We start from the raw sequence: 17,106 nt of genomic DNA, 5'->3' as shown, positions 1-17,106 counted from the left end.
AAAATGTACACCAAAGTAAACAAAGAGGACACAGCCCCACAAAAATCACCAAATCAATGCCTAACCCATGCCAGAATTGAGAATCTCCTCAGACGAGAGCACCTCCCAAGCCTCCTAAACACGAGGGCCAAGGAACTCCAAACTTCGTCTGACTTTTGTGATGTCCTCTTCCAGTTTCACGCTAGGTCCCTCTGCGATAGAAGATTACCACGACACAAGCATGCGATCAATTTTTATAATAAGACCCAGAGCATTAATAATAATGGCATTGAAGATATAATCATTCATAGCAAGTCAGATATTCCAAACAAAGCCCTCTTATTTGGATTTAAACCTGCTCTCCAAGAGCCTCAGCTATTTTCCAAGGACGAAGGAATTTGAGGAAACTGAAGTAGACTGGAAAAGTAATCCCACACGTGTTTGGCAAAGGCACAGTGAATAAAAAGATGATCAACTAACTCTATCTCAGCATGACACATGACACAAGTATCTGTAGGCAACTTATTGCATCTCTTACGTGCAAGGTTTTCTAAAGAAAGAATTTTGTTTTGCCAAGTAAGCCATTTGAAGAGGTTGGTTTTTTTAGGGCACCAATTCCGCCAGAAAAATCATGACACCGGGCATCTAAGCCCCCATCGATTAAGAAATTATAGAAAGACTTAACCGAGAACAGCCCATTTCCGGTAAGTCTCCATATCTTCTTGTTCCCTAGTGTCTCCGCTATTGTTTTGTATGATTATTTTTTTTTCTCTCGTTGATTTATCATGTTTTTTTATTGTCACTTCTATTTAATTAAGTTATTTTTTTTATCTTTAGTGTTTGTTGTTGGGCTTTTTTTTTATGTTATTTTTCTTATTATTATTTATTATTTTATTTTTTTGTAAAATATGTTTCAATTTGGGGTGTTTATTTTATCATTTGCAAAATTGATTGTATACTTATTGCATGGATGAATACAGCTCTAATTGTTAAGAAAATAAAAAAAGGCCAAACTTAAAGAATCGATCCCAGCTATCAAAAAAAGCCTTAGCTTCGCAGAGAACTCACTGGACACTTAAAAAACTCACATCAGACTGATAGATTTTAATTACAACTGAAGAAAAATCTTTATTTGTCTGGACTTTGTGTTGTTTTAGTCCTTTGGTATACGGTCGCTTGTTATTTCTATGTGGATTTGTTTATGCTTTGTGGGGTGTCTTTTTCTATTTTTTTTAGATTTCTATAACTCTTTTTATTATCTTTAGTTTTTTAATTATATATTTGTGGTTTAATCAGTTTTTTTTAAATATATAATACAAAAATTAAGTGCCCACTAACGGCGCTTGCTTATATCAAAGTCTATCCCATAATTTAATTTAGTAGCTTATCATTCGGAGACAATTCTTGGAAAAGCCCCCTCCATGCTTTCACACTCAATGAAGAATTCTTAGATGTGGGAAGCTTGGCATAATTTCTATGAGTTTATACAAATTAAAAATAAAAAAATTGGTTTATACAAAATCTTACTTCTTTTATTTTGACGAAAAATAAAACGCTTTTAGTTCAAAATTCAAAAATATTAAGTAAATGAACATCTAAAATAGAATAAAATCAGTCCACTTCAGTGATTTAACCACTCCCCCAAATAAATGCCCCATGAGTGCTAAGTTTTTTTGGTGTTGTAAACAGGACACGAACTGTTTTTTTCTTTTAAGTGGATAAGCGGCGTTCGATTAAATAAAAAGAGCGATGCTGAGGATAGTACAATCCACTATATGTGGTACAAAACAAGCCAACACAAAATAAAGGTCCAGATCTATGAGAGGCCGCCGGGCACCCTCCAATCCACAGCAGACCACTAGGCCGTACTCAGACTAGGGTTCTCCTCCGGTGTTGAATCTTCATCAAGAATTGCAACACGAGGTCCCAGGAATTCGAGGCTTCTACGAATGGACGTCATGGAGTCCGCCAATTTTTCTTGGTTACTAGCTGAAAAAGATGAGAACCAAGGAAGTAGCATGCGATCAACTTTCAGAATAAGCACATGAGCAGGCAAGAAGTTGTATGGAATGTCTGGCTTGTTAGAAATGATTGTATTTTTAAGAACATGAACTGTTGGGCCGGCCCAACTTGGCCAGTGGAATTATTTTTATTTAAGTATTATCCAAAACATCAACAATGGCTATGGGCTAGGGATTGGGAGGAAATTGAACATATAAACAACCTCTAGCTTATAAAGCCAAGGTCCCAGCCAACTGTACCACAAGTGTTTGTTATTTAATCATTAACAAAAATCATTAATTATAACTATGAGTTGTTAGTTGATACTGTTTATTTATTAAAAAAATATAAACAATAAAAAAAACTTTATAGTTTTAACATTTAATCATAGTTAGCTTATAAAAAAACTTAGTAAATATATCAGCTAGCTTATGAAAAAATAAAATTATATTATTTTTTAATATTATTTTTAAAAATTTAAAAATTATATTTTATTATTTTATATTTTTAAAATACAATTCAGTGGGCCAGTTCATGAACCGGAGAGTTCTGTTCATAACCCACCAGGTGACTAGGTCCGACTGTCTGAGTCACCCTAAAGTGACCCATGATTTGCCGGGTCCGCTGGGGCTACCGGCCAGGCCAGCTGGCAATGTATGCCCAGCCGGCCACCCACCTTCTTATGGAAAATGTCTTGGATTATTATACCAAGTTTGTTTTATTTCTAATCTCCACATCCAGATAGAGACTTCCTACTAACCAGAAACAACTCTCTTCCACTATAAATCACATTACACACACAAACCATGCATAACTCATCATACACTGATAACAAACATGACACCATTACAAGTATTTCTCTTCTTCATTCTCTTCTCCTCCTTCTCCAAAGCTGATCCACTTCAGGACTTCTGCGTTGCAGACCTCAACTTCCCCCAAGGCCTGGCAGGATATCCCTGCAAGAGCCTCTCCAATGTCACCGTCGACGACTTTGTCTTCACCGGCTTCCGTAACCCCGGGAACACCTCAAATATGAACATGTTTTCTATAACACCAGCCTTCGTTGCTCAGTGGCCGGCAGTGAACGGCCTTGGTATCTCAGTTGTGTACGCTGAGATGGCGCCAGGTGGCCGAGTCCCGGTCCACACCCACCCTGGTGGCACTGAGCTCATTGTGGTCATTGAGGGGACAATCATAGCCGGCTTTATATCATCATCAAACAAAGCTTACACTAAAAAATTGGAAGCCTATGAAGCCATGATCTTTCCTCAAGGTTTGCTGCACTTTCAAGTGAACTCTGGTAGTGTTAAGGCCAAGCTTTTAGTGAGCTTCAGTAGTCCAAACCCTGGAGTGCAAATAATCTCAACAGCGTTGTTTGGGAATGACTTGTCATCTGAGATATTGGAGGAGGTGAGCTCTATTGATGTTGCTGAAGTGAAGAAGCTCAAGGCCATGTTTGGAGGAACAAACTAATTAATTAATTAAGCTTGTTGAAATATATATGTTCTTCTCTTTATTGCTCATTGTTGTATATGCGCAATATTTCAATAAATTAATTCTACTTCTAATTAAGTTCCAAATCAATCCTAACTTGCATAGTTCCTAGTTAGTTTTCATCAAATGTATAGAACTTCATGCACGAGAACTTTGGAGACTGACTACTTGCTCTTTGTGGTAGATGAGCTGATTTTATATTGGTGACAACCTTCACATGCATCCGATGGAGGTCAACAGGTGTATGTAGATTGTTTATATTCAAAGGAAAAGACCTTTGAATTACACATTCAGACACTTAATTATCAATTATAAATTTTAAAAAATCGACAGTTGAACCTACTCCCAACCACACTTAATTGTTTTTTATTAAATATATGAGTAATTATCGTATATTGCTTTGGTCTTTGGAGGGGGAAATGTAGCATCTTGATCAATTCAACTAATCAACTGACTTTCATCTGCCAAACAAACATCGATATCTACCCAACCCAAGAGTGCTCCTAATTAAGGCGTATGTCATGAGATGAGTATAAGAGGAGGGTTCCTCGTGTCTCCCTTTGTAGGTACATTCAGTAGCCACTACAAGAAAATTATTGTTTAAAAATAGTATTTTCCATTTCTAATCATTTGCTAATTCACGTCAGCAACGAATTAGAAACGGAATTTATCTGTTTCGAATACCTTTGTTTTTAATTTAAATATAAATGGAAAATATTCCGTTTCTACATGTAGAAACGGATCGAAAACGAAAATCATTATGTTTCTAACTTTTGAAAAATTAAAACAGAATAAGATATATTGCTAATCCGTTTCTATATTACAAAAGTAGAAATGGATTTCAAACAGAATATTTTATGTTTTATTTTTGTTCCACCATTAGAAACAATAGCTTTTTTGTTCCTAATCCATTTCTAAAGTTTTTTTAAATTAAAAAAACAATATTCAAACAAATAAATCTATTTCCAATCTATTTCTAACATTTAAGTCAATAAAATAAAATAAAAATTATATCCCTAATTTTTTTTAAAAAACATGCTACATAAATTTTTAATTTAGCACACCAAAAAATAAGATAAACTCATCAATTCATACAAAAAGATATATTTAAGTATAAATGTTCAACACAATATAATAAGTATACGACAAATACAACTATAAGTCAACATCATGATCGTTAGTAAATGGTTGTGAGTCCTATGTGGTAAACTGCAACTGCTGAAGAATCCTTCTCTCAAAACTGATTCATTTTCCACATCTTGTCCATGAGTACTACTATCAGACATAGAAGGTTCTCCATGGAGAACCCACAAATAGTAGTACGGTACAAATTCATACTTCATATTATAGGGTTGTGCACGGTCCAAAACCGGACCGGACTGGCTAAACAGTTTCTTTATTATTGGGACCGGACCGGACCAAATAACAGAGAAACCCGGACCGGTCCAAACCGTTTTGGACCGGTCCGGTCCGGTTTGGACCGTTTTGGACCAATTTAGTCCAGTCCGGTTCGGTCCCGGTTTTTATGAATTAAAATTAAATTAATAGAGTGGCCATCTAATATATAGAGTTAAAAACAAACAATCAGCTTCATTAGCAATAGAAAATTTACATATATATATATATATATAGAGAGAGAGAGTTTAAGATAAAAAATAACTAAACAGGGCAAACCGGTCCGGTCCGGTTTGGATCGCGGTTCCAAAAACTGGAACCGGACTAGACCGGTCTGGAACCGGTTTCAAAACCGGACCGGATCGGTTAATAATGAAACCGGTTGGAACCGGACCGGCGGTTAAAAAAAAAACAGATCTGGTCCGGTTTACGGTTTAACCGGTTTATTTGAACAACCCTACTTCATAAGATAACATGTATCCGCTCTTTGTTTTATTCTAATTATACAATGTGTTTTATTTAGTTTATATATATATATATATATATATAACTAGAGAATATTCTAATCTTTTTAAGGAGTGGTTTATTTTACCTTGTTATTCTTTTTTTTTTTATTGGTATTTTTCTGTAATTCTTCTCTTATTTTATCCGTTTATGATTATCACTCCTATTGATTTTTTTAATTTTTATGTTATGATTTAATTTATTTTTTTAATTTTTAGAAAATAATGCATTGTATATTTGAACTTAGTACTGTTCATTAATATTATTTATAGATTTAAATGTGGATCCCCTATTAAAAAAAACGTGGATCCCTGTGAAAGAAATAATAACTAAAAAAAACATTTGAATCAACCTCATACGAATTATATATATTTGATACAGTTAAATATATGATTTACTTCAAAAACCTGCAATTTATGTCATGGCCTTAAATTGGGGGCATATATCCACGAACAACCACAAATATGCTTCTATGGATGGAGTATGGATCCCACACCATGAATGGCTTAAGACTCAAGTAGTTTTATACACGATTAGTAAAAAATATAATATAAAATTATTACAAATTAATGCTTTTTTTTTTGGGAATAAAATGGATAACTACTGACTATTTTGGATAAGTCCTTCATTGGTTGAGGTTTTTTAAGCTATTTGACTTAGTCAGTAATCTACTATTTATTAGAATAAATTTTCAATTATTTGAGTTTTTATTTGAACTTTGAAGTATATATTTGACATAATCATAAATGGTTGTCTATGTGCTTGCTATAAATTGAGCATTTTTAAGAGTCTATTTAGTTAATATATAACTAATATAAACAAGAGTTATTATTTCATAAAAAATTACAACAATGTTGACGTCAAGTTTCATTTTCATTATGTTAAAATTCTTTTTTACTGTACTCATATATAATTCTTAAATTAAGTCCATATAACATCTTTTTTATGATGGGGTAGTGTTAGCTGACTTTTTATAAAAAATTTCACAAATTTTACGCCAAAATTCAAAATAATCTAATCAATATTTTAACTTGAGACATGAGCATTCCCATAAGTAAGAAAGACAAACCATAATTTCTGATCTTAGAAGCTTAAAAATAAATATTAAAAAAAATACAAACGGGTCAAAATATATTATACATGGTAGACAATAGTTCCCCTCTTATATTATAGCTTAAGCCAACATATATAGCAGGTTAATTATTGTATCAAAACTAGTTTCATAACATATTTGTGCTGACACGAACAATCTTCATTGATCAAGGCCAAAACACAGCTACATTTAGAAATATAATAGAAAATCAATTAAATCCATAAACAAATATACTCCTTACCAAACAACCCTTATAATTCTATAAGGAAAAAAATAATAGTAAGTCCAAAATCACCAAAAAATACCATAACATTGAAAAATTGTAAGCAAATTTTATAACTTCCAAATATCTAGCTAATATCAACATGTTCATAAAAATGTTAATGTCCAATCCATGTCCAAAGATATTATTATTATTATTATTATTATTATTATTATTATTATTATTATTTAATAATATAAACTGTGAAAAAAAGATTTAACAAAGTATTCCTACAATTAAATTCAATTTAAAAGAGAAATAATAAACAATATTTAATAAATTAAAGATGGCCAGTAACTTCCCTATCTTCACTACACCAAAGTAGACTTTTTGCGGTGTTTATTTTTTAGTCTACCGGCGTTTATAAGCGCCGCTAACTACACTCCCGGCGCTTTTCTAAAACGCCGGCCAAAATGCCGGTGATACATTCGTCGGGATCTTACCGGCGTTTAACATTTAAATCGCCACCATAGTAGCGGCGTTTATACCAATAAGCGCCGATAGTATTGTGGCGACGATCTCAACATCAACAGAGATATTCCCGGCGTTTATAAATATAAACGCCGGCAATTGTTAGCACACACAGCGGCATCTATATAGTGAAACGCCGCTCAACTATCAGTGTTATACCGGCGATAATATTTGAAAACGCAGCGAGATTTCTGAATTCTGTGATTTTTTTTTATTTTTTCATTAGCGGCGTTTATTATAGAAACGCCGCGAACAATTATACCAGAATTGTATGACTTTTGCAGTAATTCACATTTTTTTTCCTGGGCATTTTGTATTGATTCCACTGAAATACATGGAATAAACATTGGTATTATAACACTCACATATATACCTGTTTACACACAAACCATTAACCATATACAATAGTTGATGATTTCTAATATTAATCCACATTAATTCCAACAACAAGTCACATTTTAGAGATTCCAATCATAAGACAATAAGTTTCATGAACACCAAATTAACTAATATAAATGTCTGTTATTCTTGTTCTTGTTCCACATAAAGTTATTGCATAACACATATATAAATGACTACAGACCTCCAAGCATCACCAACACCATTACTTAAGAATCTGCGAAGGGTTATCCTCGCAAATAAAAATAAAAATCATTAGTAGATGGACCTAGCTAGGCATAACCAAAAATAATTCGGTGCAATGTTAAAAAATACCTGCATCGTGAGGATGAACCAATATTGTTAATTCCGGGAATAGAAACGCCAGGAAACTGATTTTGTAGAAAGGTAAGTAGAGCATTGTATCGAGTATTTTGTTGTTCTACTTGAGCTCGTTCTTGCATACGCTCGTCTTTCATTTTTTATATATAAAAAGATAATTTCAGGAGAACATTAGTTGATTACCAATCCTTGATCCTGGCACAGATAATTTTAAAGTCCTGCATTCAAATATAGAAAAGAGATTTCCTCATGTTCTGCCAATCTGTAATCATAAACTTTTATCCCATAACTCATTAACTCATTAACTCTTTTAGTATATAATACAATAGAACAAATGAAATGCAAACTCTCCACTTTGGATGGTGAATGATTGATTGCAGCCAACCCTTACAACTATAAAATCTATTTATATGTTTACATATAAATGACTACATAATAATTTTAAAAATATCCATTGAACTGAAAGGGGAATGGAAAGCCTATACTGACTGTTTCCACTTTCCTCTTCACTACAAACACATTCATAAATAATGTACAAATTATCACAAACACATGCCTTACTAGATTTTAATACTACTTTAGAAGTAAGGGGTTTGTTTAATCCTAGTTTTAAAGAGTTATAATAATGTTGACTCATTCAATTAACTTAATATATATATATATATGTATATTAACAATCAGAAGACATAAGTCTCAATATATGCATGCCATCCATCTAAAGTCTAGAGCATTGTCAAGTGATGACAATAACTATTGTTCTTCTATATATTCTTCACACAATAAGGCAATTTCCATAGCATTGAAGTCAACAGTTAAGAGGGGAAAAATTCAAGAGAAAACCTGAAATATTAATATAGTTGATGTTGGCGAGTGTCAACAGTCAAAACTGAAAATATCTACAACTCAAAACTGAGTGGTGAGTGTCAACATTCATAAATGTCATCGTCACCATCCTAACGAGCCCAATGGCCGGCATCATGTGCACTGAAAATACCCTCATCAATAGAAGGAAAACATTCAGTTGTAGGTCCAAGATTGCGTATCACAACGAACCAACCAGGTTCTTTTGGGTTTTCAGAATAAAAAACTTGCTTCACTTGAGATGAAAGCACATATGGCTCATCGAGAATGTGTTCGCCCGTGTGAATTGTGCGAGAAAAATTAACCATTGTGAACCCATATTTATCATTCTTGATTCCCCTACTATTGGTCACATCAGCCCAATCACATCGAAATAGCACAACCTTGAACTTGTTGAAATAATCCAACTCAATTATATCAGTCAATATACCATAATAGTCGACATTTCCTTCTAATGGACTAGCATCCCGCGTACTGGCATAGCTCATTGTGGAAGAAGTAACAAGAACTCCAGAATTTTGTGTTCTCCTACATCTTTCCCGAGATTTTGTATGAAATCGATATCCATTAATGATGAGCCCTTTATACCTTTTTATAATTCTGTTTGGACCTTTTGAAAGGAATTTAATGTCTTCAATCACCTCACTACGATTAGAAATCTGCCCAAATTACATGTATGTAATTAAACATATCTATTTGAATGTACAAATATTAATGGGGAATTGATATACATAAAAGGTTTCGAATTGCTTACATTTTGCCCTAACCATTCATGGAAAGTTTCAGTAAATTTCCTATTAACATCCCGTGCGATTGAACGTCGACCACGCATTTGATATCTCAATATGTTTTTATACTCACTGCAAGTAAGGATATTATAGCATGTGAAGGCGCAATTCCATCACCAAATAAAAAAAAACCAATGTTTGGCTTACTCTTGGAATGGTTCAATAGCTTCATGATGTAATAGCACATAACGATGTGCTTGTGCCCATGATCTATCATCCAACTCCACCACATCAATTTTCCCTATTGGCTCTCCACCACTTTGGAATAGATAACAACTTGCAATACTCTCATCATGAACTTGTCTTAGATTTCTCGCAGGTTTATCAAATACAGTTTTAACATCAACCAAATACCTCGAACAAAAAGTTACACATTCTTCTGCCAAATATCCTTCTGCAATAGACCCTTCAGGAAATCTCTTATTTCGGACATAATTTTTTAATTTGAGCAAAAACCTACAACAATAAGCTAAAAATATTAAGCGTCCAAATTTTTCTTGATAAGATATTATAAAAATTATTGAACGAGGAAACTAATACTGTTCGATTGGATACATCCATCGATAATAAACGGGACCGCTGAGCTTAGCCTCCAATGGAAGATGTATAACCAAGTGCACCATTATAGTGAAGAATGAAGGTGGGAAAATCTTTTCCAAGTTGCATAAAAGTCATGTAACTCGATCTTGAAGCTTGTCAATGTCTTCCACCTTAAGTACTTTACCACAAAGGATTTTGAATATATTTGAAAGTTCCGTAATGGCGGGGAGTCACTTGTTTTGACATGGATGAGCGCAAAGCAATTGGGAGCAAATCATGTAGTAATATATGATAGTCATGAGATTTTAACCCTTGAAGTTTTCGTTCTTTCTCATTCACCGCTTTGGAAACATTTGAAGAGTATGCATCTGGAACTTTTATATTCCTTAATACATGACAAAAGAAATCTTTTTCAACATTGGACATGGAAAAGGATGCCGGTGGTAGTCTTGTATTTCCATTGGAAAGATATTCGGGATGAAGCTCTCGACGAATGCCCAATTCCACCAAATCTAGTCTACTTTTTAAATTGTCTTTTGATTTCCCATCCACATTAAGAACTGTTCCAACAATATTTTCACAAATATTTTTCTCGATGAGCATGACATTGAGATTGTGGCGCAAAAGATTATACTCCCAATAAGGTAATTCAAAGAAAATGGATCGCTTTTTCCATAGTATTGCCGCATGTGATTCATCTTCCTCTATCCCATCTTCATCATTGTCTACGGCGACATTGGACGCTTGATGTTGTCTTTTCACTGATGTAGAAGTAGATTTGGATTTCTTCAAATTACATTTCGTCCCTTTCCCATATGTAAATTGCAAATCTTTTAATAGTAACAAAGTATTTGATCCAGAAATTGCTGAAGGAGCTCCACGCATCTCAATTGTGCCATCAAACATATGTTTCTGTAATCGGAATGGATGATCATTTTCTAACCACCGTCGATGTGCCATGAAACAAAAATTTCTCCCATTTGATAACCATCTTGAAGAAGTTTGTGCCGCACAACAAGGACATGCATATTTTCCTTTGGTACTCCAACCTGATAAATTTGCGTAAGCTGGAAAATTGTTAATAGTCCATAATAAAGCAGCCCTCAACTGAAAATTCCTTTTCATTGATGCATCAAATGTCTGAACACCAACCCACAATTGCTTTAACTCTTTAATGAGAGGTTGCAAGTAGATGTCGATATCATTTCCAGGACCTTTGTCGCCTGGAATAATCATTGATAAGATGAAAGAAGGTTGCTTCATCCCAATCCATGGCGGCAAATTATAGGAAATCAAAACTACTGGCCAAGTACTATAAGATGTACTTAAAATTTTGAATGGGTTAAATCCATCTGAAGAAAGCCCAAGCCTAACATTTCGTGGTTCTGAGGCAAAATCTGGATATCTTGCATCAAATGATTTCCATGCCTCAGCATCGGCAGGGCATCTCAAACAGCCATCATTTGTTCGACTGGTAGCATGCCAAACCATATCAACTGCAGTCTTCGAAGACATGAAAATCCTTTGCAATCGTGGTATTAAAGGAAAATACCGTAAAACCTTTGCATGCCTCTTATGAACGATATCACCATCATCATCCGAAGGATGTTTGGGATCATTCGACACCCAGTGAGAACACTCGCACACATGACAAGATTGTTGATGTTCGTTATGCTCCCAATATAGCATGCAGTAATTAGGGCAAATATGAATTTTTTCATACCCAAGACCCAAATCCTTGATTACTTTCTTCGACTCATGACTACTTCTAGGAATAACAGCTAAGGGAAAAAATTCTTGTAGAAATTCAATCAACAGATCGAGCCATTTTCCAGTCATCCCACACATGCATTTCAGATGAAACAGGCGAATACAGAAGTACAATCTTGAATTCTTTGAGCCCTCATAAAGGTTTTCATTCATTTCTTTCAACAACTTGTAAAACTTTGCAGCGTCATCTGAAGGTTGTTCTTCATCTACCCCCCTGTAGGTTCCATCCACGACATTCACATCAACATCAATGTCACAGATATTAGGATCCGAAGTCTCTTGATCAACTTGATGCATATTAAAAGCTTCCCTTAACAATTCATCCATGCCATCTTTCCTAACTTGAGGGGTTATGTTCTGAGAATTTAAACTGATGTTGATGTGAAAGTGGTTGTTATATTAGCAGTGGGTGATGGAACATGTTCTCCATGGAAAAACCAACATGTATATCCTTGTAGAATTCCATCACATATTAAATGTTCAAGCACTACTTCACGGGTTCGCCAATGAATATTTACGCACTTTACACAAGGGCATACAATCATACCATCTTGGCTTGCATTATCAAATGCAAACTTAAGAAATTCTTCAACTCCATGTTCATATTCTTGGCTCAACCTTGACTTATGCATCCAACTCTTATTCATTTCTGCTTAATATATATAAAAATAATAATTGGATAGTTACAAATATTGATTATTATAAAAGACAAATCCTACCTTGCAATTAATGTTATGTATGTGTATGTCCCATACAATGCATACTATAAAACTAATTTAAATTTAGCACTATTAAGAAAATATAAGGTTTTACACTAAATTGAAACTATTCAATTGATAACATATATGTCAACTTTAATTGGTATTTTAACCAAAAACATATTCAATCAACCCTCCATGCCAAAAATGAAACTATGCTACAAATTTAAAGAACAAGACCAACATCAAAAAGGAAAAGAAAAACCAAATTCCAAATCTACTCGTTAGGTAGGGTCCAATTAAACCAATAAAGTGGGAATTAACGCCTTTCATCGGCAAATAAAATCTAATTAGAGTCACTTAAACCCTAAATCACCACCTACATTGCACAATCAAATAGCTAGTGACAAGAAAAACCATAAAAAATATCACAATAAAATATAATCAAACCTAGACCAAGCCAAGCAAATCACTTAAAGATATCACAAAATTTGGGGATGAAGTGATGAACTAATCACTTCTTTGCTTTCAGATTAATGGATTCAATTGGATTTGTAAGAATTAATCTCTTTTACATCCACAAAAAAACTATTAAAAAAAATGATGATGATTACATTTAAACAAGACAACACAAGAAAATTCATGTTTAAGACCAAGCTTGTACCAAGTATACAAGAAGCAATTCTTGAAAGTGGGATTTGATCTCAAGGTTTGTTCACATTAGTTACTTAAAAAACAAAAAATAAAATTAAAAATAATATCAGTTACAAATAAATGCCTTTAAGTGGGATTATCCGATTTGGCTTCTTGCAACTTGTAAGAGAACCAGTATTATAATCTTGATTTATCTCACTTATAATAGCTTTTAATTATTTCTTGATTGCTTGCTTAATTTTGAAGCTTTCTCATTATATATATATATCCTTTGTGTTTGAATGTATTTCAAATATCCAATACTATCCTTGTATTTTAGAAAAAAAATTGTTTATTACAATGACCTAGCACATGAATTTATATTTTTTAACTTTATAGCATATATATTTGTAAAATATCTTGTATGTTAACATATCATGTTACATCAGTTCTTACTTGAATTTTTAACATAAATTTTTTTATTTCAAAATAATAACAACTTCGCCAAATATCTACCTCATTAATGTTCATATAAATTAAAACTAATTATTATTATTATTATATTTTTCAACCATCAACAAAGAATGATAATGGATATTATTCATAAACACAAGACTTATATTTTTATTAAATTATTAATATAAAACTAAGCACTTAAATATAAATCTAAAAAATATATATATTTTTTTTGGTATTGTATCACAGTACTGATTTCTTCCTTTTAGCAAAACAAAAAGTACACTTGCTAAGATTAGAAGCAAGACCAAAAGAAGAATTAGCAATGAAACAAAAAATCAAAGAATCTGAATCCCTCTACTCATTATCAACTCAAGCATCTCACAATATTAGAAACAGATTAATAATTAAAAAGTTCTATAAACCACGTACGTCTCTCAGGGTTCTTCAGATTTGGATGAATCCCAACAACAATGGATACTAGCTATCGAGTGTATTCAATGACCAAGAAAACCAGTTTCGATGACGCTACATATCAATCGAAACCGTACATACAGCTTTTTATTGAAAATTATCTAATGCTAACTACCTCAATTTCGTGGAATGGTACTAATCTTCTTTTTCTAGAGCCGATCCGATGGTTGGGGACTCGACAAGCTAACTCGCATGGAGAATAATAGAGGCATGGCATAGATAGTTGAAGCGGTTAAAGCGCCATCATTCATGCAGTTTGTTTTCTTGCTATGTTGGCACTTGTTTTGCAAATGATTTTTGTCGATTAATTCGAGGTTGATCTGTTTTGCCATGAAACCAGAAAGACATCCTACATGTGGAATCCATGAAATCATGAGTTTTAATCTTTTGTTTGTTCTTGATTCTTTCCTTTTTTTAATATTGAAATTAAGCAGCATGCATGGCTTGGCCTCAGTAGAACATGTTAATCAGGATGGCAATTCATTTTCAGGTTCTGTATTTTCAAGACTTCTCACCTTGTTTAATACCAAACTCATCTCTGAATGCATTGACAAGCATTGCTTGGCAAAGCTATGGTCTAAAACCTCCGACCCATGCCATCAACTATGACGAAGAGGCTGTACTTGAATGGGAAAATTTACAATCATTTGCTCACATTAGCATCGCCATTCATAGCTACTATGGAAGATATCCAACATCATCTAGTTTACTTGAAATCTTGCATCCCCCGGGTATTCATTAGTTCTTTATTTCATACATCCACATCACTTAACCTAAGCCACGACCATGGAAACACTGACAAAAAGAACTACTAGTACAAGTGAAAGAAATCTCACAAAGAAGGCCATCAAACTTGCATTGGATGATGTCAAGAAAAAAACACAATGCAAGCGCTCCGCTCTCACGCCAGAGGGTTTTTATGCTATACCCTCAAAGCGAGAAAATATTTTTTTCTCACCCTTTTTTTGTCATACATGCTCGCTGTCTCAGAATGCATTAGAAGATAGTCATTACATTTCTTAGTCCCAATCCTATTCAAAATTCAACCATGCATAAACCAATGGAGCACGAGTTCACCAATCATCAACAACTCTTCAGGTGACACAACAATGGATTCAAATCAATTGCTACATAAAAATGTCCAATTTTCTAATCTTTCTAAAATTTGAAATCAAGGCATCAAAATATAACTTGTTCCCCTTTTCATCTATAATTTGACAATAAAAATAGTTTCCTAAGAAATTTATCGGATGTTTCAATCGAAACATCCGATAAATTTTACTATAAATATAACAATCAATACGCCAAAAAGAATAAATTTCTTAGGAAAAATTAGCAGCTGGATGCATGAGTTTGTACATAAAGTACACGAAGAACTTGAGATCAAATGATCTTTTTTTCAAAATGAGGGGAGGGCGGCTCAAGTATAGGTCCTAGTCGGAGATCCTCCTTATTCCTTAAAATCACACCAAAATCGCATCAAAAACCTAACGCAAAATATTCCAATGAAAATGAATACCCAAAACCAAAGCTCACCGGATAGAACCTGAGACTCTTAAGGAGATCCGTAACTGGCAATCAACTGCCCCTCCAAATCAAAACAATCCTTGTGGAGCTGAAAGAAAATGTGCCAGTACAATGATTTAGCAAGGATTTAGCACGAATTACTGAAAGATAAACAGATTACAACATGCGAACCCACAAAACAAAAAATTCCTAAAAAACGCACAATCAAGAACCAAGGCCTGCGAGGAAGACAACGATCAGGGTGCAAAACCTCACAGATCAGGGAGATAATCAAGGACCAATGCTCTCCAGGACGCCAGACACACTTGGAGTTTAAAGAGAGAGAGAGAGAGAGAGAGAGAGAGAGAGAGAACGCTGGAGATTTTGTAAACATATATCCCGGCGTTTATAAACTTAAACGCCGCCAACAATTTTTTTTTCTTTTTTATTACTTACCGAGAAAATGAGCCTCTCGGCGTTTAAACGCCGTCTTTATCAATAATATTCCCGGCGTTTATAAGATATAAACGCCGCGACAAAAAAAATTTCGCGCGCCCAAGTTTTTCTTAGCCCGCGAAGCAAACTTCCCAGCGTTTTGATCAAAAAAAGCCATAAAATGTGCTGCATTGCCGCCGTTTATGGAAAACGCCGGTATAAAAGTGCCCCGAAAGCACTACTTTGGTGTAGTGCTTTCAGCAGTGACATGCAATGACCTCTAATTATCATCAAGGCAATAACTCCAGTCACTAACACAATAATTTCTGCAAAGAAATTTCCTAGTAGAACATCAGCTCAGACTTAAAGACTTCTAATTAACTCTCCACAAATATAAACCACATTACACACACAAACCATAAACTCATCACACACTGGTCACAAACATGACACCATTAATGCAAGTATTCCTCTTCTTCATTCTCTTCATCTCCTTCTCTACGCTGATCTCCTCCAAGACTTCGCGTGGCGGACCTCGGCTCCCCTCAAGGCCTAGGCTGGATATCCTCGCAAGAGCCTCTGCAATGTCACCGCCGACGACTTCGTCTTCACGGCTTCACGTAACCCCGGCAACACCTCAAATTCCTAGAGGATTTCAATAACACCGGCCTTCAGCTGCTCGAGTGGCGGCGGTGAAAAGGCCTTGGTATCTCAACAGTGTGGCTTGAGGTTGCGCCGGGTGGCCGTGTCCTAATCCACACACACCCCAGCGGCACCGAGCTCATGGTGGTCATTGAGGGGACACTCATAGGTGGATTCATCTCATCATCAAACAAAGTTTATGTTAAAAAATTGGAAGCCTATGACGCCATGATCTTCCCTCAAGGTTTCTTTCGCACTTTCGGGTGAGCTGGGAGTGTTAAGGCCAAGGCTTTGGAGAGCTTCGAGCAGTCCCTAGCCCACGAGTGCAAGTAACCTCAACGACTTTTGTTTGGGAATGACTTGCCGTCCGAGATATTGGAGAAG

The 17,106-nt window shown here is 34.6% G+C and overlaps 2 protein-coding genes across 2 annotated transcripts; one reads left to right on the top strand and one right to left on the bottom strand.

The window, feature by feature from the left end:
- Nucleotides 1-2,817: 2,817 nt before the first annotated feature.
- LOC120253691 (germin-like protein) lies at nucleotides 2,818-3,453 on the top strand. The gene has a single exon (XM_039261967.1). It carries the CDS (start codon nucleotides 2,818-2,820, stop codon nucleotides 3,451-3,453), a length of 636 nt encoding a protein of 211 aa, XP_039117901.1.
- Nucleotides 3,454-8,872: 5,419 nt separating this feature from the next.
- Nucleotides 8,873-12,205, bottom strand: LOC120253690. Its single transcript, XM_039261966.1, has 4 exons — nucleotides 10,293-12,205; nucleotides 9,716-10,024; nucleotides 9,535-9,640; nucleotides 8,873-9,439 (listed from the first exon to the last, which is right to left on the bottom strand). Exons 1-4 carry the CDS (start codon nucleotides 12,203-12,205, stop codon nucleotides 8,873-8,875), a joined length of 2,895 nt encoding a protein of 964 aa, XP_039117900.1.
- Between the last annotated feature and the right edge of the window lie 4,901 nt (nucleotides 12,206-17,106).

The sequence above is a fragment of the Dioscorea cayenensis genome, unplaced genomic scaffold (genome assembly GCF_009730915.1).
Source record: "Dioscorea cayenensis subsp. rotundata cultivar TDr96_F1 unplaced genomic scaffold, TDr96_F1_v2_PseudoChromosome.rev07_lg8_w22 25.fasta BLBR01000167.1, whole genome shotgun sequence".
Taxonomy (NCBI): domain Eukaryota; kingdom Viridiplantae; phylum Streptophyta; class Magnoliopsida; order Dioscoreales; family Dioscoreaceae; genus Dioscorea; species Dioscorea cayenensis.
This window is presented reverse-complemented; position numbering and strand designations above follow the sequence as displayed.